General features: G+C 49.2%; 1 protein-coding gene across 2 annotated transcripts in view; it reads right to left on the minus strand.

Moving 5' to 3' along the window:
• Nucleotides 1-19,167, minus strand: part of ADCY9 (adenylate cyclase 9) — a 94,266-nt gene extending 75,099 nt beyond the window's left edge. Inside the window, exon 1 of one of the 2 annotated variants that reach the window (XM_068146963.1) lies at nt 16,694-19,167. In XM_068146963.1, the coding sequence (XP_068003064.1) occupies nt 16,694-18,392 (1,699 nt within the window). In that variant the 5' untranslated portion in view covers nt 18,393-19,167. The remainder of the gene's footprint in view (nt 1-16,693) is intronic. The other variant, XM_068146962.1, reaches the window with a different exon arrangement.
• Nucleotides 19,168-22,248: the final 3,081 nt, after the last annotated feature.

Here is a 22,248-nt window from a genome sequence, read left to right on the forward strand (position 1 = left end):
CAGAGAGCCCAGAGGTCTCCCCTCAGCCTCCTTTTCTTCAGGCTGAACAATCCCAGCTCCCTCAGCTGCTCCTCACCAGACCCTTCACCAGCTTCCCTGCCTTTCTCTGGACCTGCTCCAGCCCCTCAGTGTCCTTCTTGGAGTGAGGGGCCCATAAAAGGAACCTAGCAGTCAAGGTGTGGCCTCACCAGTGCCTAGTACAAGAGCACAATCCCTGTCCTACTCCTGCTGGCCACACCACTGCTGATCCAAGCCAGGATGCTGGTGGCCTTCTTGACCACCTGAGCATGCACTGGCTGCTGACCAAATCCAACCTATTTCACACCAGCAAATTACACAGGGAGCAGTATCACAACTACTAGCACACAGCCCACCATTACCCCCCCAGCTGTTTGTGCTTTAGAATTATTAGGAAACAAACATTAAAGAACAACAAAAAGGGGCAAATAAACTACAGTTTTAACATGTGACCAACTACCCTGAAGTGTAAATCAAAGCACAGAATCCGTTTTAATGGAGTAGGGGGAAGACCATGACTGCTAAGTTTGTTTATAAAGGAGTTTGGTTCTCCTCCAAGTTTCACGTTCCAGCCTGAAAATAACTTCTCAAACCAGCTGTCAGGTCTTTTGGGGGGGGAGGGAGAATGATCTACCAGCAAATATGACCTCTCTTTAGCCACACACAAGTTACCATGGGTAGTAGCTTGTGCTTCACCAGGAAAATTCAGCTCCCATGCAGCCCCTGCAATCTGTAGTGAAGAATGTAAAGCAGCAACCAGAAAGGCAAAACTAAGCTCTGTGGAGAGAACCCAGCATCTGAGCTCAGAAAATGCAGAAGCACCATCACCACCATGCTCAGAAGACCCTGGGAATTAATCATCTTCCCCTAGACCAAAAAAGCTGCCATTAATCTTCCTTTCACTTCAGGTTCTTTTAGATGGCTGTGGAGTTCTTTTCCAAATTAACTTCAGGTAAGAAGATATTTTTTAATATCAATTATTAAAATGAAAACCTACAATATATAATAATTAAGTAATTAAATCTCCAACTCCTGCAGTAGTGTGTTTTAAAGGCAAACATGAAGGAACTCAACCACCTGCTGACTGTGCTGTAAACATCCCCATAACCATGGAATCACAGAACCAGTAAGGCTGTAAGAGACCTTTAACATCAAGCCCAACCACTAACCCAGCACTGCCAGGTCATCACTAAACCATGGCCCTCAGCACCATATCTCCAGGGCTTTGAAGCCCCTTCAGAGATGGGGTCTCTACCACTGCTCCGAGCAGCCTGGGACAGGCCTTGACAACCCTCTCAGGGAAGAAACTGTTCCTCATGTCCAACTCAAATCCATCCTGGTGCAACTTGAGGACGTTTCCTCTTGTCTTATCACTTGCTCCTTTGAAGAAGAGATGCCCCCCCATCTGGCTCCAACTTCCTGTCAGGGGGCTGTAGAGAACCAGGAGGTCTCCCCTCAGTCTCCTTTTCTCCAAGCTGAACAACCCAAGGTCCCCCAGATGCTCCTGGCAAGACTTGTGCTCTAATGCATATGTTGGTGCCTAACTTTCAGCTCTTCATACACTTGATCTCTCTGCTGTCCTAGCTGACAAAGCTACATCAAAACCTCATGATTTTTTTGTAGAAGGTGTACTGACAGATCAAGAACTCCAGTTTCTCCACACATGGAGACATGTGGACAACAGAAGAAGTATTCCCATAAACAATCACACTAAGTAGTCTCTGTATTCAAAACAGCCAAGTATTAGCTGGACATATTTCCTGAATCAATCCTTTTTACACAAGGGACAAGTAGAGGCTCCTCCATGGAATTTTCCTTTGGGGAGAGCTTAATACAAATGAGCAACAAAACCCATCTTGGATATGCTGTTGCAGAATGCTCTTTCCATCTCCAATGTCCAAAAACCTGTATGCTGAAGAAAACTGAGAGACCTGGGGCTGTTTAGCCTGGAGAAGAGAAGGCTGAGAGGGGATCTTATCAATGTCTGTAAATATCTGAGGGGTGAGTGTGAAGATGAAGCTGCCAGGCTCTTTTTGGTGGTGCCCAGTAACAGGACAAGGAACAACAGGTACAAGCTGGAACACAGGAGGTTCCACCTCAACATGAGAAAAAGCTTCACTACTGTGAGAGTAGCAGAGCTCTGGAGCAGGCTGTCCAGAGAGGTTGTGGAGTCTCCTTCCCTGGAGCCTTCTCTTCTCCAGGCTCAACAGCCCCAAGTCTCTCAGCCTGTCCCCATAGAGAAGATAGTCCAGCCCTCTGATCATCTTTGTGGCCTGCCCTGGAGCTGCTCCAGGATGACTGCTAGGGATTTAAAGCCGGGTTTAGGAGTCACCCAGCAGAACGTGCAGCAGAAGTCTCAGTCACAGCAAGGCAACGTGTCACTGTCACATTTTGAGGATGTGTCTGCTAAGCATCACAGGAAAAGAAAAAATAAATAGGACAACCAAACCCCAAACCATTACCAATAGCTAAACTTCACAGCAAGCTATTCCAGAAGCTTTATTGAAGCAAGCAGGAGCACCACAAAACACAACCACCAAAACACCAGCTACAACTGGAGCTTGATGAGAGATAACTTATCCCCTCTGGCAGATTACTGACTGGGCACCTCAGAAAAATAACACATGTCAAATGTCCAGAGAAGGGCTTTTCTGAGGAGTGAGCTACAGAGCTACAGCTGAAGAGCTAACTCACTAAGAAACCAAAAATAGGGACCCCAGATTTTCAAACCAAGCACTTGGCTCTCTCTTACTACAACATCCAGGTATGTTTAATCCACACCAGTCACCCAAATTCCCACTGATCTTTCCCAGTTTCAGTGCTGTGCCAATGGGGTAGATTCTTATCCCCTGACAAAGGAAAGAGTAAGGGTAGAAAATCAAATTTCATCCTCCTTTTGTCAGAGCTCAGCTATATCACTATAAAAATATCCAAACAGATAGCAATCAAATATTAATTCTAAGGCTTCTTGAAAGAAAGGGAGTGAGTGTCTTCAATTTATGAGATGTGACAAAGTCACATCACAACAAAAAGCCAGTGCCTACAGCTTCAACTCCTGCACTTTGTGTTCACCTCATGCTGGGTCACCTAAATACAGCAGCAAGGACTTGGGAGGATCCATTTTGCTGTACTTATATTTGTGAAAGCCATTTGCTATATTTAAAGTTGCCTTATTCAGATAGACTACAGAGAGCCTCAATGTCTATTAACTGCAGCATTTCTTCCCCCCCCCAAGACTGCTGTGCTACCAGAACATCCCCCTCCCCCCCAAAAAAAATCACATCATCACGTTGTTTCCACGAATCCTTAATCCAGCTATTAAAACCAACTGGCCCTTCTTTGAAACACAAACAACTGCAAACTTTTAGCAGAGTGCCATTTGAATTGGGTGGATTGTGTGTTTAAAAAGCTGCCCCAAACACTGGCGGGGCACGGTCCAACTGCTGCGCTTAGTAAGCAGCCCAAGAATGAACAAATCCTGTCCTCCAAACGGGTCAGACACATAAAGCACTGTCAGCACAATCCAGCCCAGCAAAGCTTCTCCATTACAGCAGCAGCACAACAACCCACACAGATTTATGACCACACTGGCTTGTCTAGGGCTGATATGTTAGGCTCACACCAGTCAAATCCTCATCTAAATCCCAAAATACATCTGTAATGCAGATTATCTGAGTGTTTATCAAACACACCACTCCGGCGAAGCGCTGGCGAGTGCGGATGCCAAGCAGGCGAAACAGCCTAACTTGGGGAGGGGGGGGAAGAAAAATGATTTGGAAAAAAAACAAATCTTAATCTGAATTTTAAGGCAATTTCCAACTTTGTCACCTCCTGAAATCTTGGAAAGAATTAAATGTTTAACAGATGCAGATGATTTCAAATATAGCCACATCACGCACGCGGTTTGCTCTGCCGCTGCGCCTGATCAGAAGCGTCTGCCTGCTCTGCTGCCTGACCGCCAACACAAAGCAGCCCTCAACGGCAAGCACCCAGCCCCAAGCTGCCTCTGTCTTCAGGCAGGGGTAAGCAAGAGCACAACAGGCACCCCAGTGGAGCTGCTGGGCTCAGAAACCAGCACCTTCCTCTCCTGAGCCTTGGCACGTGCAAAGAAAGAACCAAAAATCGTCACAGCATTGTGGAATCATTCAGGCTAGAAAAGGGCTCCAAGATCATTGAGTCCAACCATTAACCCAGCACTGCCAGGGTACCACTAAACCACCAAGAACTGGATCCAAGGCTTGACATCCCTTTTGGGGAAGAAATGGTTCCCCATGTCCAACCCAGATCTCCCCTGGTGCAACTTGAGGCCATTTCCTCTTGTCCTATCACTTGTTCCTTGGGACAAGAGACCAACCCCCACCTGGCTCCAGCCTCCCTTCAGGGAGTTGTAGAGAGCCAGAAGTTCTCAACAACTCCAGTTCCCTCAGCTATTCCTCACAAGATCTGTGCTCCACACCCTTCAGCAGCTCTGCTGCCATCCTAGAATCCCTTTATCTTACAAATAGAATTAGCCAGGTTGGAAAAGACCTTCAAGATGGTCAAGTCCAACCTATCACCCAACACTAGCTAATCTACTAAACCATGGCACCAAGCACCCCATCCAGTCTCTTCTTAAACACCTCCAGTGATGGTGACTCCACCACCTCCCTGGGCAGCACATTCCAATGGCCAATCACTCTTTCTGTGAAGGATTTCTTCCCAACATCCTCTTCACCACTCCCTGGCACCAGACAAAGCATAAGGTCACAGGCTCAGCACAAGCATGCAGATCCTATTCACACAACTCCACTATAGCTCCTTCCTTCTCCAGAGCTGCTCTCCAGCAGAGAAGGTTTCAGGGAGACCTTAGAGCAGCCTTCCAGTATTTGAAGCAGGCTGCTGAAGCAAGACTTTTGATGAAGGTGTAGAGTGACAGCATGAGGAGTGATGCCTTCAAATTGGAAAAAGCTTGATTGAGATTAGACATTAGAAAGAAATTCTTCCCTGTGACAGCACTGAGGCACTGGAACAGGTTGCCCAGAGAGGTTGTGGAGGCTCCAAACCTGGAAGTGATCAAAGTCAGGCTGGATGAGGCCTTGAGCAACCCAGTCTAGCAAGAGGTGTCCATGCCCCATGCAGGGGTATTGGAACTAGGTGATCCTGACAGTCCCTTCCAACCCAAACCATTCTGTGAGTCTATGACAAACACATATAAGTGTACATGCAAAAAGCCAGTAACTCACAACAGCTTTATGTAATTAAGGTTTTTGGCCTTACTGGTGGAAAACTATCGTCAAACACCAAATCAAAGCATCTGAAACAGGTAAGAAAATGTGACTTGAGTGAGGAAGTGTAGCAGAGCTTTTATTTACCTCTGTATCCACAGCAAACCCCAGCAGCAGGAAGGTTTCATAACCAAAGATGTACATGTTGTTTTAACATCCTCAGCAGAAAAATCCAGGTACTGATTGTTAGGGATTCCAGGGCCCGGGGCGAGGCGCGGGGCGTGTGTGCTTCCCTGCAGTGGTTTATTGGGATTGTGAAACAACTCAGAATGAATTTTCTCATCCTCACGTGGTGCTTTTCGGAAGGCTTTCGGCTTGCACTTGGTGCCACAATGGCAAGCAGCAAGTCAGACATGAAATACTGTCTGTCACCAGTAACTGTGATGGGACGAGGGGCAATGGATATAAACTACAGCACAGGAGGTTCCACCTCAACCTGAGGAGGAACTTCCTCACTGTGATGGTCACAGAGCACTGGAACAGGCTCCCCAGAGAGCGTGTGGAGTCTCCTTCTCTGGATGCATTCCTGTGAGACCTGTGCTAGATTCTGTGGTCCTCTGGTAGGGGAGTTGGACTAAATGATCTCCAGAGATCCCTTTCAACCTCTACCATCCTGTGAACTTACATGCACATAAGAGATGCAATCTTCTTCCTAACCTCTACCTTCCATAACTGTATCAAGTGCACCCTCAGCAAGTTTGCCAACGACACCAAGCTGCATGGTGCTGGACTCACTTGAGGGAAGGGATCCACACAGAAGGGTCTTCACAGGCTTGAGAAGTGGGCCACTGACAATTTGCCCATTATTATCAGTTTCAACAAGCCAAAGCACAAGGTCCTGCATCTGAGTCAGGCCAATCCCAGGCACAAATCCCAGCGGAGTGCAGACTGGGGTGAGAGTAGTCCTGAAGAAAGAGACTTGGATGCATTGATTAATGAGAAGCTCACTGTGAGCCAACAGTGCCCAGAAGGCAATCATGTCCTGGGCTGCATCAAGGGCAGTGTGACCAGCAGGTCAAGAGAGGGAATTCTGCCCCTTTTCTCTGCTCTTGTGGGACCCCACTTTGAATACTGTGTCCTGTCCCCATCACAAGAAGGGCACAGATGTTGGATCAAGTCCAGAGAAGGACCACAAGGATGAGCCAAGGGCTGGAACATCTCTGCTATGAGAACAGGATGAGGGAACTGAGCTTGTTCAGCTCAGAGAAGACTCCAGAGGGACCTTAGAGATGTCTTCCAGTACCTGAAGGGATCCTACAAGAAGGCTGGAGAGGGACTTTTCATAAGAGTGTCTAGTATTAGGACAAGAGGAAATGGGTTTAAGCTGAAGGAGAGCAGGGTTAGACTGGATCTTAGGAGGAAGTTCTTCAGTACAAGGGTGGTGAGACTCTGGAACAGGCTGCCCTGTTGGGGTTTTGGATGTCTCCTCCCTGGGGGTGTTCAAGGCCAGGTTGGATGAGGCCTTGAGCAACCAAGTCCAGTTAAGAGGTATCCCTGCTCATGGCAGGGAGGTTGGAGCAGATGATGTCCAGGTTCCTTCCAACCTGAGCCATTCTATTATTCTATGACCTCAGTGTTAAGATCAGTCCCAAAGGGAGTAAGAACAAAACAGGTTAAAGCCTTTTCCTTTTCTACAGATTATTATCAAATAAGAACCAAGTTTTAAAACCTGTGAATAGCTGGGAAAGGTTACAAAAGCCTTGCACCAAAGCCTGGTTATCTGCTGGTGTCATTTCAGTGTGGGTGTGTACAACACAGCAAAGCCTCCATCTTTCTCCTGGAAGCCTGGAGCTATTTCTCCTCTTGGTGCAGTCCCCACACAGACCTGCTGGAAACACTGACAGCTCTCACTAAGCATCATGCTGTCTAAACAAAGGAAATTAGGAGCCAAGGTTGTACCTGGTCTCTTCACAAATAATGCTCTTACAGAACCATTTCCTCACCACATCCTGTCTTTAACACCGGGCCTGTCAGGCCCGGAGCGTTTGCAAAAGATTTATCTGTTGTATTTTCATCCAAGTTGGTCAGAGGTTAAAGACACTTAGTACCTCACAGGACAGACCTCACGTGTCCAATAAACAGGAGTGAAAGGACATGAGAACTTGATTCCAAGAAGTGCTGGGAACAGCTACGTAAACGCTTCCCAGGGAGCCTGTTTGACACCAGCACACCTAACGTAATCCCCTGCAAGGAAGCACAAACTAACCTCTATTCGCTGTATTGAGAGCGTACATCTAAGTCAAACACCAAAGCTGCACGTTTCAGAATAACAAGGCTCCATTTCTGACTCAAATACCCTAAGGAAAAATAAGGAGAAACTTCTTTGGTGTGAGGGTGCTGGAGCCCGGGAGCAGGCTGCCCAGAGAGGCTGTGGAGTCTCCTGCTCTGGAGAGATTCCAAACCCACCTGGCTATTGTGATCCTGGGCAAGCTGCTGTGAGTGCCCTGCATTAGCAGGGGAGTTGTACTGGATGATCTCCAGAGGTCCCTCCCAGCTCTCACCATGCTGGTATTCTGGGATCCTGGTTTTTCTAATGGATGTGAAGAACTAAATACCCAGTACCAGGAGCAGAAGAGTTCCTGTAGGTTGACAGCCTCCAGCCAGTACTTCTCTTCCAGCTGCCACTTCATCATTTTCCCAAATCATAACTGGGAGAAAGCAGCTCCACTCTCAAAACCTGCATGGCTTTGCTTTCAATTGAGTCCCAACAGTTTCCTACCAACCAAGCTATGGCTCAGCCCTCCCAATAATGCAGGCTTACATAAGACAGCCTGTTGAAATGTGTTAATGAGGCTATATTGACTAGCTGGCTTCTCTGCAACAGCAACTCCCACTGCAAGTCACCAATTTAAAGGCTAGGATTATTTTTCCCCCCCTTTCTTTCTTTTCAAAGGACAGAAATGAGATTGAAAATCAGCTAAAAATAGCAGAGAATTTTCAAGTGTCAGCTGTGACAGAAAGAGGAATGGCTGTCTCTGCTTACAGAGCCAGGATGGATGGAGCAAGCCTGTGATTCAGGAGCTGAGAGCGAGTACACACAAATGGAGATGGCAGAAACTCATTCTCGTGTACTCACTTCACTAATACTCCAGGACCATCTACAGCAACTGAGAATCCAAGGAGATCCTGCTTTGCTCTAAAGTGGTGAATGTAAATTCTTATCTACCTTGCTTGCCAGAAGAAAAAAATAAAGGGAAGTGCATCTTGTGAAACAACTGCAAAGAGTTTTAAACAACCTGTTCAAATCCTGCACCCTCTTCATGACAGAAGATGGATCTGAATTAGGTGTCTTTGACTTTGTTTTGTCTTTTCCATCAATCTGCTTCCCCCAAAACCACTGTGTCAAGGCTTTCATTTATAGAAGTTCTCTTGTATTTAGATAATCACTCACCTACCTCTGAAGACTCACTGATAGGAACAGGAAGTAGGGAGCTCAGAGTTCTGATTTTTAAGAGGCCTGTTTACAGTGCAGTCCCCAAACTTTGGGTAGCCAAAAAAAAAAGCCAAACAAGAAACATGAGGGAAAGCCCCTGCAGATGGTGTATCACAGTACAACTAAGGTTGGAAGAGACCTCGAGGATCGTCGAGTCCAACCTATCAACACAGACCCCATGACTAGACCATGGCACCAAGTGCCACGTCCAATCCCCTCTTGAACACCTCCAGGGATGGTGACTCCACCACCTCCCTGGGCAGCCTGTTCCAATGACAAACAACTCGCTCGGTGAAGAACTTTCTCCTCACCTTGAGTCTAAACCTCTCCTGGCACAGCTTGAGACTGTGTCCTCTTGTTCTGGTGCTGGGTGCCTGGGAGAAGAGACCAACCCCTTCCTGGCTACAACCACCTTTCAGGTAGCTGTAGAGGGCAATGAGGTCACCCCTGAGCCTCCTCTTCTCCAGGCTAAACAACCCCAGCTCCCTCAGCCTCTCCTCACAGGGCTGTGTTCAAGGCCTCTCCCCAGCCTTGTTGCCCTTCTCTGGACACATTCAAGTGTTTCGATGTCCTTCTTAAACTGAGGGACATAACTGGACACAGTTGGTGATCACCAAATGCAGCAGACATCATAGCCTCCCTCCAATAGCATGGCTCTCCAGGCCTGTAGTGACAGGACAAGGGGCAGTGGCTTTAAATTAGAGAAGAGGTGATTTAGATTGGATGCTAGGAACAAGTTCTGCACTAGTTGCCCAGGGAGGTACTTGAGGCCACATTCTACCACAGGACCACAGATTTCAGCTCAGCTTTCACACAGTCTAGAACAAAGCTGGACTTTTGCAGGATATAAAATGTCTAAAGGTCTATTGAAACTGTTACTTCACCATGTGGTGCTTACTCAGGGCTTAAACAGGCAGAACTGCAACAGGCTACAACCCGACCATCAGCGTTGCAGGGTCTAATCTGTTAATCACTGTCAGGACACAGCCCACGCTGTTAAACAAAGTACACAGAATCATAGAATGGTCTGGATTGGAAGGAACCTCCAAAGGTCATCCAATCTAACCCTCCTGCACTCAGCAGGGGCATCCACTAGAGCTGGTTGCTCAGAGCCTTGTCTAGCCTGACCTTGAATATCTCCAAGTATGGGGCCTCAACTGCCTCCCCTGAGCAACCTTTTGCAGTGTTCCAGCACCCCCATGGTGCAGAACTTGTTCTTCACATTCAATCTAAATCTGCTGTTCTCTCACTTCAAACTGTTGTCTCTCCTTCTGTCACTGAAGGCCTTTGCAAACAGTCCCTCCGCAGCCTTCTTGTAGCCCCCTTCAGGTACTGGCAGGCTGCTATTAGGTCTCCCCAGCACCTTCTCTTCTCCAGGCTGAGTAATCCCAGCTCCCTCAGCCTGTCCTCATAGCCAAAGTATTTCAAGCCCCTGATCATTTTTGTGGTCCTCCTCTGGACTCCATCAGGACTATGTCCTTCCTGTGCTGAGGGCTCCCAACCTGGACATGGTTAGAGTCACTCTGTGTATCTCACACAAAGTGGAGACTGATACCAAGTATGCTCACACATTATTTTCCACAGTGTGCAGTCAAATTAGCCCTTAAATTAGTGATCAAAGCTTGAAGGCTCTAAAGCCAACATCCAACTTTCCCTTAAATAATAAAAGGGCTGAAGTGTGAATATTTGTTAACTGAGGTATTTTTTGACTCAGTCTCACACAAACAAAACCAACAGCAACTCAAAAGATCTCCTTCACAAAGGGGAGAAATTGGGGCCTTGCTGTAGAGGTCACAAATCTTGCCTGGCAGCAAAGATGGTTGGTGCTACGGCACAAACACACAGGATTCCCTTCAGAAAAAGTGGTATCATTGCCACACATGAAGTATTTGGAAAGCTCAATAACCACAGAATCCTAGAATTGTCTTGGTTGGAAAAGACAGTATCACAGTATCACCTTCAAGATCAGCTCCTTCTTAATCTAACTCCACTAAGCCTGGTGTTAAACCATGCCCTTCAGCACCACACCTCTGCCTCTTTGAAACACCTCCAGGGATAGGGATTCAGCCACCTCCCTGGGCAGCCTGTTGCAGTCTTTGACTGCAAACACAGTCAGTGCAACAGAATCACTCACATTCCCTCCAAAGTTCTGTCTTTCCTGTATAGCTACAAAACACTTCTTGACAGGTACCAGGCTGAACAACTTCATTCACTATTTACCTCCTTTTCTTTTTGCTGTGCCATGGTAAAATTACAGATCATGTCAAAATGTTGAATCAGTGTAGAATTCACTCCTGCCTGGCACTATGCCTTCATGCAAATCACCTCTCATTAGAATTCTCTATCTGCCACTGAATACTTTTCATTTTTTAACCAGAGGAGTGAAGTCAGCCCGGGGATGGTATTTTATTTTCCGCCTCCTACTTACAAAACAAGATCCTGGACCACTCACTAGCAACAGTTAATAGCTTGGATTATGCAAAATTGATAAGGTGGCTGCTCATCACATGGTCTCAGTCAGCACCCAGCATTTTGTTCTGTGGGAAATCCATACACATGCTTACTTGGCAAAACCTGGCATTTGCTCTGCATCAGTTGTTGCCTGACCATGAGGCCAGCATCAGAAGACATGAAATCCAGAATTACAGTGTCTGCCACAAATGAGTTCAACACGTATCAAAAGCCAGAATCTAAAGATTGAACAGGATGAAACTAGATGCTGGATGGCAAGACTTGCACAGCAGCTGGTGAGACACAAGACAAGCATCTCAACCTCCTGTAGTCAGCCCCAAAAGCACTCCCTGGTCAGTGACTACAGCTGAATCTGTGCAGAGCTCTGCAGAGCTGTCCTGCTGGCACAAGCACAATCCTTCTAGATTTTCTCTACACTCAGCATGCTGGGCTCAAAAAGCAGAGAAAAACTTTCATCTTATCTTTCATCTACCCATGCACTTCCAGAAGCACAGGACAGCTTCAGGTCTGTGTGCAGGGCTGGTACAGGACAGAAAGATGAAGCAGGCAGGGGAAAGCTTCACTGCTGTCAGGGTGTGTGGTCTCCCTCCCAGCATGGGGAGAAGAGACACAGAGGGGAGGAAGGGAAGAACAATTCAGCTACTTCTCTCTTTATAACCTCATCCAAGACTTGTGTCTTTGAGGAGCACCTGCACCGTGTTCCCTGTAACCCAAGCCTGAAGCAGCAGCAGAGTATCGAGTCACCAGGCAAAGCTGTACCCCAGGGGCTGCCAAGGGAGAAAGCAGCCCTCGGGTCACAGGTTGGCACCACGTGAAGCACTGAGCTATTTATGGAGAAATAATAGCCTTAAATTACACAGAAAGCTTTCAACAGTGACCCAAACAGCGACTTCTATAACTCGTTTGGTTTATTTGAAACGTGTTTAAGGGTAAAACAGGTAGTAAAAACACGAAGAACAGCAGAGGAGCTGCAGATCTTTGACAGGGTTTATCAGCAAGGGCCAGCAGCTGCCACAGGTGAACTGGTGAATTTCCATGCAGCAAGCACTGTGAGAGCTACAAGAGGAGGCTGAGGGAGGGACCTCAATGCTCTCTTAAGGCTCCCTGGGGGGAGGTCACAATGAGGTGAGGGTCGATCTCTTCTCATGTCAGGTGGCAGAACAGGAGGAGGTGGCCTGAAATTGTGCCAGGAGAGATTTGCATTGCATATTGGGAAGAGTTCCTTCCCTGCAAGAGGGGTCAGGCATTGGAGAAGGCTGCCCAGGAAGGTGGTGGAGTCACCATCCCTGGAGATGTTCCAGAAACATGTGGACATGGCACTTGGGGACACGGTTTAATAGCCATGTTGGTCTTCAGTTGATGGTTGGATTCAGTGATCCTGGGGGTCTCTTCCAACTGAGACAATTCTCTGACCCCCTCTGACACTATTGACAGCTCAGATTGGTTTGGTTAGCCAGGTGACAGCAGGCACAAGACCCACTTAATGTTACCATGATGTAGCAAGCGACAAAATGGGAGAGCAAAGCCTGTCTGTATCTTCCATGGCTTCTAACAGAAATCCAGCAATAAAGCCTTTCCTTGAGGCAAACCAAACAAGGAGGTGTCTGGCTGCAGAAAGCTGAGAAATTGTTTTAAGGGGAACATCAACAAGGACAGCTCTTATGTAGAGCATCAGCACAACTGCCCCAAATGAACTCATGGTTCCACTGTGACATGCTCCATAAACACAGAAGAGACATTCTTGCCCCAACACGCTTAATGTATTTTGACCTTGGTACTTCTGGAAGAGTTGTTGGCTGGCAAATAGTAATACTGTGACCTCCTGAGTAGCAAGAAAGAGAAATGCAAACAACCAGGAAGAACAGAGCAAAACAAAAATATTTCCACAAGCAGAGCTTTTTATATCCTGAGAAGAGAGCTCTGACTCCAGAGTCCAGAAGGGACACATTAACCTGTATTATTTGACGCCCAGCATCACAGAGTCCTCAACACATTCACTTGCTAAGAAGCTCAGCATGAAAACAGGAAAAAAAAATTAAAATAACTGTCTCAAATCCTATGGCAAAGTTATTATGGAAGATAGAATTGAACTGATGTCTAGGGTTTATCTGTGGACCTCCAACAATCACCACCAAAGTACTCCCCTCAGACCCAAAGGGACAAGGTGCTGTGGAAACAGATGGCTTAAGCAATCCTAAAGGAAATGGCAGCCAAAACCAGGCCAGAACATCATAGTCTTCAGTCTCAGTGTCTTGGATGGTTTTAGACACTATCTACTTAATTCAGGAGTCAGGAACAGGAGGGAACATACCACAGCCCCACTTCTTGCAATATGGAGCTAAGGAAGCAAATGAGGAAGAAAAGATATGTTCATCCTAAGTGAAGCCCAGGTAAAGGGAAACTTAGTTTTGCCTCATATCTTGCCAAAACTAATGAGAGCAGCACCAGGACAACTCAGGGTACACCTGCATCAGCATTCAGATGGAACGAGGAGCACAGGTTTGAAGTGGTTTGCCCAGTCCACTCCCACATGCCCTGCTTTGGTGCACACTGTAGAGCTGTACCCAGATTCCGCTCAGGTGAACCAAGCCAAACAACTGGCTGCAGGAGCATGCTTGATGTGCTCAGCCACAGAGGTACTTCTGTTCAAAAAGCCAGTCCAGATCCAGCCTCAGGCAGCAGCACTCTTGAAGCATATATAACGTGGACACTGAGTCCCCAGCACTTCTTGTTTTGCTCTGTAAAGTTTACTTGACGGTGTTGAGTTGCCTTAGAAAGATAGCTACGACTGCTGCAGCAGCTCAGACAGAGAAGAGATAGCAAACTAGACACCCAGCATTAAGAGTAGGATATCATTAAGATATCAAAGGTTGAAAGGAAGCTGAGAAGTGAAGCACCAGGAGGGAAACAAAGCTTCTGCCTGTTATCTCCACAGCACTTACATACTTGAAGAGAGTACTACATGTGACACAATTAAACAAGCACAACAAACTTCCTCTTCTCTATCAACAGATTCTCAGGGAAAACAGGCAAGCAAAGCCTCCTCACAGCATCTCCACTCGCAGAACCAAGCAGGGGCTTGGCAGAGGATGAAATCTCAGTTTACTCTGTTAAATCTCTGAGCAGCTCCTTAACAAAACCCTCCCCTGCAGCAGGTTCTCAATGCCAGCCTGTGGAACTGCTGTTAGGTTGCTTTTATCGCTGCCTTCTGAGTTAGTTCTGGGGCTTTTTCCTGGTGTCATTTACCTGTCAGCTAAGGAATTTCACTGCAGAACAAAGCTCTGAGGGAAAAGGAGAAAATGAGCCACTCATCGCCCACCATGTGCCTCTGAAGGTCTGGGAGAGAGAGGAACTTACTGCATGTGCCACAGACCCAAGGGTAAAGGTGATCACAGCAGAGGCCTGCCTGGTTTAAAAGTACACCCAGAGTCTGATTGCTGTGACTATGCAAGACATTGATAAGAAACGGAAGCTAATTACAGCTCCACAACACAGAAGGGAAAAGGATGAAAATCAACCCAACCCATGCTCCTCCTTAAATTAATTCTTACCACATGCTCCAGCTGCTTTCCTAGCTAGGTTTCATGGTAAGAAGAGACTGTGAAAATGTCAGTCAGTCCAGAGAGCATACTTCACCTCATCTAGACTGTGTTTCAGTTTGCTCATCTGTAGTGCCCTGTCTACAGCAGGACCTAAGAAAGGCATTCAAAGCTGCAAAATCCAGACCACTGTACTGAGGAGAGATGGCAGGCTAAGCTCTCCTGCAATAAATGTAATCACAGACAGAAGAGAAGTCTGAGGAAGACCATGAAAAGCCACTGCTAGCAGGGGGTGACTCCTAGAAAACAGGAATAAACAGAAATATTTCAGAGCACTACAAGCAGTCTCTCACCTCATCTGGGGATTAATGGTTTTGAGGACAGTTATAACTACAAAAATACTTAATTTCATTTGTTGCTACAGCAAAGCTGTGAAGGTGGATGGGAGAGGGAAACATCACCAGGCTGTTTCTCTATAACCTGCTCCAATTATTTTCACCAGCACAGCAAGACTCAGCTCAGAGCAACGGAGAATTTAAGGCTGACCCCTTTTTTTTTTTCCTGAAAGCACACTTCCACTATAAATACATCAGTGCCAACAGCTCTCAAAGAAATTAACTGGATCTGTATTTTTAGAAGCTAAACAGAAAGCCAAAGCCCAGGGACACACATCTGCTTCAGTTCTACAGCTTCCAGACACCAGTGTCACTGTCGATACTTTCCCTCCCTGTGAGCCTCGCGTGTCAGCCCCGCTGCCGAATGCAAGAGGCCAGAGGCTCACCCAAAATAAGCGTTGTCACATCAGGACAAGCACCTGCCACAGGCCAGCGGCCTGCAGCGACTGCTTCCACCACTGCTCCGCAACACGCTCCCCCGTCCTCACTCACTGACCTTTCCACAGCCATCCCAGCCTCCTGCTGCATTTGCTGCAACAAATATCTCCTTCCTCTGTCACCACGCCATCCTACGACTCCTTCCTTTCCTCCCGTGCTTATTTTATGAAGAGGGGTGCATTTATGGGCAGAATGAATGAGCTCAGAGAGTACAAAAAGGCTTGCAACGCACTCCACTCCCATTTTGATCATCTGCTCCCCGCTCTGGGCCACAAACACTGCAGGCAGCTGTACCTCCACCAGACAAAGGCACAGCACTAGAGACACAGCTTTGACTAAAGGGGCAATTAAACCCTCAGCATGTACAATCCCCCTGCACGCGCTTCCACACGCTGCCAGCAAGCAGTCAAAGGCTGCACTGCAAAATGAATACTCTAGAAAAACAAATCCCAGACCCTTCACCACGCCGGAAGGGGAACCGAGGGATCCTTTGTGTGCTTTTCCAGAAGGCAAATTCACAGTTTCATCCCCAAATCCTGAGGGCTGCATCTGCCAGCTGACTGAGCCACCTGAGTAACTTTTTCCAGCCTAACTTCGAGCTGTAACAACTTGCTCTACCCAACTGCCAAATCTCCAGCGCTCGCTCCTTTCTGTGAATCCAGCTGTCATTTCTCCCAAATGCCTTCGCAGTCCCAACTCTCCCAATGCCAAAAAAAAAAAACACACAAGGAAAGAGTTTTTCACAGACAGACATAATTTTGCAAAACACATATGCTCCCTGTATGGCACATGAAGTCAATTAACAAGTTTACTCACTGAATTAAAGGATGACACACAACAGTAGAACAAAACACCTCTTGCAGGCAGTGAACACGTTTAACCTTCTCCTCCCTACAACACTCCTCTCACAGGGGATGTGGAGCTCTGAGGACGTTTTGAGCACCCCCAAAAGATCTTTCACGCTTATCTCCGTGACATCTTTCACTCCCTAGCTCCCATGGCGCTTCTGATTACCAGTTAAACGTAAAGGGTGCTCCATCTGCAAGCCAGCAAGCACAAAACATGCACTAAACACAGTAAAAAGCCAAACCAAAGCAAAACAAAAAAGGCTGAGCATGAAATAAAACCACCTACCTTTCAGCTGGTCGGCCACCACGCTCTGCCCAACTCGCTCGATCACCTTCCCATCCTCCATTTCATAGCGATCATCCAAATACTTGGCGGTAGCTTCCGAAATGTGGACTTTGCCAGCCACCCCAAGCTGCTCCATCAGATTGGCTAAATTGACATCATTAGACCACACATCAAACTTGAACCTCCTCATTCCCAAAATGCCACAGAGGACCGTCCCGGTATGAACACCCACTCTCATGTTCACCATTTCTTTTTTCTCTTGGCAGAACTGCTCGATGGCTTTAATCATGCCCAAGCCCATCTCAATGCAGCAGTAAGCGTGGTCTGCCCGGGGCTCTGGGCAGCCGGCTACGCAGTAGTAGCAGTCTCCCAAGGTGCTGATCTTCTCGCATTTGGTGTCCTCGCACAAGCGGTCGAAACGGCCGAAGAGGTCGTTCAGGAGTCCCACCAGCGCGTGGGCAGATTTGTTGGCGCTCATTTTCGTGAAGCCAACGATATCTGCGAACAAAATGCTCACTTGCTCGATCTGCTGCATTTTAAAGGGACGGAATATTATGGGGGTTTTCTGTATGGAGGGCTTCTTCTTCCTGTTTTTGGGGCTCGAGGTGGAATGACGCTTGACAGAGTTTTCACTTTCATCATCCCCCTGCTTCATTAAGTCGTCGGCTATTATTCTTGGCATAACAGAATGAATCATCCTCTCTTTCAGGGCTTTTTCCACTTCCAAGTCTTTTCCATGCATGATGGACTGCCCCACTTTCAGGAACGTGCTTCTTGATCTGACTTCGGACATGATAAATAAGTGGATACCTATGGCATGGATGCAGATGTGCAGGAAGGCTTTGCTCAACAGCTCCCAGTAAACTGCACCGGCTCCGAGAGGTGTAAAACAGTTCTCATCACGGAAGTGATAGCCAAAGGTCTCAAAGAGGACCGAGTACAACAGTCCCAGGAACAAGCTTAAATACAGGGGTAAGTGCATCACTGTGTAGAGCAACAAGAGCACTTCGATACACATAGAAAAACTGCCTACTTGGGAAAGACAAGTGTCTGTGGGATCTGCCGGGGGAGTCCGATTGGACATGTCACCACTTCCTGAGACAGGCTTCAGAGTCTGGAACTGCGGAGCGAGAGTCAAAGCGAAAACCAGGAGGGTGAGTGTCAGCGAAGTCCATACGTAATGGCGGGCGTAGGTCTTGGTGAAAGTGAACACAAAAAAAGCTACACATACCAAGAGGAAGCACAGGGCCGGCACCATGAACACAATCTGTTTCTCTCTCATGTGGATGCCGAAGTAGATGCCCCAGAGAAGGCAGGCCACGCCAATGTAGAAGAGGGCGTAGCGGAACCTGCGCTGGGTCTGAGGGAAGCACCTCTCCATGCAAGCCTCCTCTAGGTTGTTGGAGTCAAACTTGGGGTTCCACCACTTGGAAGAGGCCCTCTCGAAGAGCTGCGGCAGCTTCTTCGGCCGGCGGAGGCCAGGGCCGCTGCCGCCAGCCCCGCCGACCCGACGGGTGCCCCCCGACTCCCCCGAGCTGCAGCTGGAGGAGATGCTGTACTTGCAGTGCTTGGAAGAGGTGCAGCCCTGGTGCTGCTTGGGGTTGATTTTCACCGTCACGCTGTTGCTGTCCCCGCTGGAGTCGCAGCTCACCTCGGTGCTGTGGTGATGCAGCAGCTGCTGGTGCGGTGGGGAAGCCATGTTGTCAATTCCTCCCGAAAAGCCCGCTCAAGAGTTGGGTCTCTGGGGCTTGGGGAAAAGCCACCGGGGCTCCTCGGAGAGCCGCCTCTAGTCTCCTCCCGCCGCCGGACTGGAGAGGCGGCCGGGCAGCGCCGCGCCGCTCCGCCGCTCGCCGGGCTCGGCACACAGGGCGCTGGGGCGCGGGCAGCCCCGCATAGTCCCCTCCGGAGGCCGGCCGAGCAGGGCCGGGGCTGCCGCTGGCCCCGCTCCCGCAAGCCCTGCCGAAGCTCGGGGCGGGCGGCCGCTGGCTCAAGTCAGTGCCGCGAGGGGGACGCCGGGCCCCCGCCGGGAGGGGACCGCTCTTCCATGTCGGCTGCAGCCGGCCGCCGCTTCCTCCCCGCGCCCGCCGGGCAGCGCTCCCCTCACGGCCGCCGCCAAGGGGCCGGCTCCCGCCGCGCCGCCCCCTCTCTCCCTCCCGCCTAGCCGGGACGGCACCGGTCGCCCTTCTCCGCCGCTCCGCGGGGCCTTGGGCCCTCCGCCGCCCCGCGCTTTCCTGGCACCGCCGGCCAGAGAGCGAATGCCCCCGCGGCGCCCCTCAGCCCCAGGCACGGGGCTTGGCCACCGCCTCCGCCTCCTCCTCCTCCACAGCTTGCGGCGGGGCTGGTCCCGTCACCCTTCCCGGCGGGGTGGTGCCGCGCCGCGGGGAGCTCCGTGCCCGGGCGGGGGCCGGCCCGCCCGCCCGCTTGCGCGCCGCCGTCCGAGGGGAGGGAGGGAGGGAACGGCGGGGGCGCGCTCAAGCCACCGCCACCATGTTCCTGACGGGGGGATGAGAGGGAGGCTGCGGGAGCGCGTTCCCGTTAGCCAATGGGGCGCGGCGCCGCGGCGGGAACGCGCACACCCTCCCGGTCCGCTCCCTTCCCGCCCGCCTCTTCCCGGGCCGAGGGGCGCGGGACGGGAGCCGTTCGCCTCGCACACGCACAGGCTGTGTGCCCTCCGAGACGGGCTGTGCGGGGTCTTGTCCCTTCGTGAGGCCGCTCCTCGGGCGGGGAGGGCTGAGAGGGATGGGACGGCGTGGGGCGACCGGCTGAAGGCGGGCGGGCGCCTCAGGGTGTCTCCCCCTTCTCCCCGCGGTCCGGGTGTCCGCGCTGCGCTGCCGCCGCCGCCCTACCCACAGGCGGTGGGTCCCTCCCAGCACTCAGCGCCCCGCCGCCGCTGGGGCCGTGTCCGTCCGGGGGACCGCGGATCGTGGCCGCTGGCACGACGGGCATTTGCCATGCGCAAACAAGGACTCCAACAAACAGTTGGACCTCACCGCGTCCCCGCGGCGCGGTGGAGCCCGCTGGCTTATTTTAGTCCTTTCTTCGTTCTTGGCTTGTTTATAAGTGACGCTATCTCGCTGCACCGCTCCCTCAGTTTCATTATCTCTTCCTCCCAGATGGGCCGTATCTTCCCTCCTTCGCCCGGCTTCCCTCTGCGCTGGCCTCAGCTTCTTCCCTTCTTCTTCCCAGCTCTCCATCCTTCATCCTCGCTCCCAGGTGATGGTCCCACCAGCTCCTCCTCAGCATCCCCAACCCCTGTTCCAGTGCTCGCACTATCTCTCCCTACCCCGATCCAGGAGCTGCTGTGCTTCCTGCTTCCCTGAACCTCATATTCGGTTCCTTGAACCCCATTTTCCGTTTTCTGGGTGAGCCTTTCCCATACGGATGCCCACAAAGTGCTCCACTCCTGCAACCCTTCCTTCAGCGCCACTTCCCTACACAGTGACAGGTCGTTTCTCCTCTGAAAATTCCACTATTCAGTAAAATACACTATTTTTTCCCCTTTTTTCTTCCTGGGGTAATAAAAAGCACGCAGCTACACAGTTCCTGGAACTGAAACCTGGGGAGGGTTTGTTGTGTTGGTTTGGTTGGGTTTTTTTGTTGGGTTTTGGTTTTGGTTTTGTTTCCTTTGTAACTATATTATTTTTTGTGTGTGTGTGTGCAAATGTTGCATTGCAAAATGTGGATTTAAAAATATTCATTATTAAATATAATATTCACACATCAAGCAGTGAGTTCAGTTTTGGAACCCTCACTCCATAAAGGACATTGAGGTGTTAGAGCATGTCCAGAGAAGGGCAATAAAGTTGGTGAAGGGTCTGGAGAACAGATCTTGGGAGGAGCAGGTGAGAGAACTGGGCTTGTTCATCGTGGAGAAGAGGAGGCTGTGGGAAGACCTTCTGGATCTCTGCAGCTCCCTGAAAGGAGGCTGGAGCCAGGTGGGGGTTGGCCTTTTCTCCCAAGGAACAAGTGACAAGGCTGGAGGAGACAGCCACAAGTTGCACCAGGGGAAGTTTAGGCTGGACGTGAGGAACAGTTCCCTGAGAGGATTGTCAAGCTCTGGATCTGGCTACCCAGGGCAGTGGTGGAGTCCCCATCTTTAGAGAGGTTTCAAAGCTGCTTAGATGTGGTGCGGAGGGACATGTTTAGTGGTGACCTAGCAGTGGTGGTTTAATAGTTGAGCTTAATGATCTTCTAAAGCTCTCTTCCAACCAAAAGAATTCTGTGATTGTATAAGAAATTTATGTTTCCCAATGTACACAAACCCTGAACGAATCTGTAATAAAGAATTCCCAGCAACAAAGATAAGAGTTTTGGGTTTGCAGTGACATACCCATCTCCTGAATTCCAACTAATGGCTTGGCTGATCAATATTTGATAGAGCTGCTCACCGTGCCACTCTTACATAAACGCTGTCAGGGAGATAGAAATCCTTTAGCTGGCAGAACAGGAAGGCAGGACAGGCTCCTGGGTTTGGCTATTAATTAATACCTTTACTAAGGTTTCTTTGCAGCCTTTTCATTGATCCATCTGAACAGAATCTACTTCATCTGGAGGATTTAATAAGCATAATGATTTCCAAGGATTTCAAGGTACTGTAACAATTTAGGGGGGGGGGGGGGGGGGAGGGAAGGTTTTTATTTCAATGGCAAAGGATTTAAGGGAGAACTACCAGAATTTTTAAATTTCACTATGTAAACCTGTAAGATTTATCTTATGGCAGAAATTGGATGATCTGAGCTTCGAGGTACTCAATTTGAAGCATACTCTTTTTTTTTTCTCCACCTCGCTTCATAATAGTATTGATTTGTAGCTATGGCTTCTGACAACCTTCCTCAACCACCAGCCTTGGTCAGCTGCAGTTCCCTTCAAACAGGGTGTAGAAACCACAAAGAGCTAAAATATGGGAGGGAAATAAGAACTAATTTAAGCCCTAAGTAACTCAGGATGTTGTTGTAAAGAACTCCAGGATATGTTTTCCTCCAGTTGAAGATGAGAGTTCTCCTTCTGCTATCAACAAAGTCATGGTTTCATTCAGTACCTTTGGTGCAGGAGTGGTAAATAAGTAAAACATTGTTTGCCTGGAGTGCAGGAGAAGCTGAGACCCTTCAGACTGATATTTGTTACTGAAACTTCTTGGGTAGGCTGGAATCCTGTTTTCAAGCCTATCTAAAATGAAGATGTGGGATCCCACCTTCATTTGATGTCAAACTGTTAGGTCGGCGTGCATACAGCAGCGAGCGAGTGTGCGGAAGGAGGTTATTCAGGTGCATGTGAACCTGTTGAAGCAAGTCCAGAGGAGGCCACAGAGATGATCCGAGGGTAGAACCCTTTTGCTGTGTGGCCAGGCTGAGAGAGTTGGGGTTGTTCAGCCTGGAGAAGAGGAGGCTCCAGGGAGAACTTCTGGTGGCCTTTCAGGACCCGAAGGAGCCAAGCAGAAAGCTGGAGACAGACTTTTGAACAGGGCCTGTTGTGACAGGACGAGGGGTGATGAGTTTGAACTAAAGTGGGAGGTTCAGACTGGAGAGAAGGAAGAAATTGTTTATGCTGAGGGCAGT

The sequence above is a fragment of the Melanerpes formicivorus genome, unplaced genomic scaffold, assembly GCF_026170545.1.
Source record: "Melanerpes formicivorus ecotype bairdi unplaced genomic scaffold, bMelFor1.0.p_v2 SCAF_14, whole genome shotgun sequence".
NCBI classification, from domain to species: Eukaryota; Metazoa; Chordata; class Aves; order Piciformes; family Picidae; genus Melanerpes; species Melanerpes formicivorus.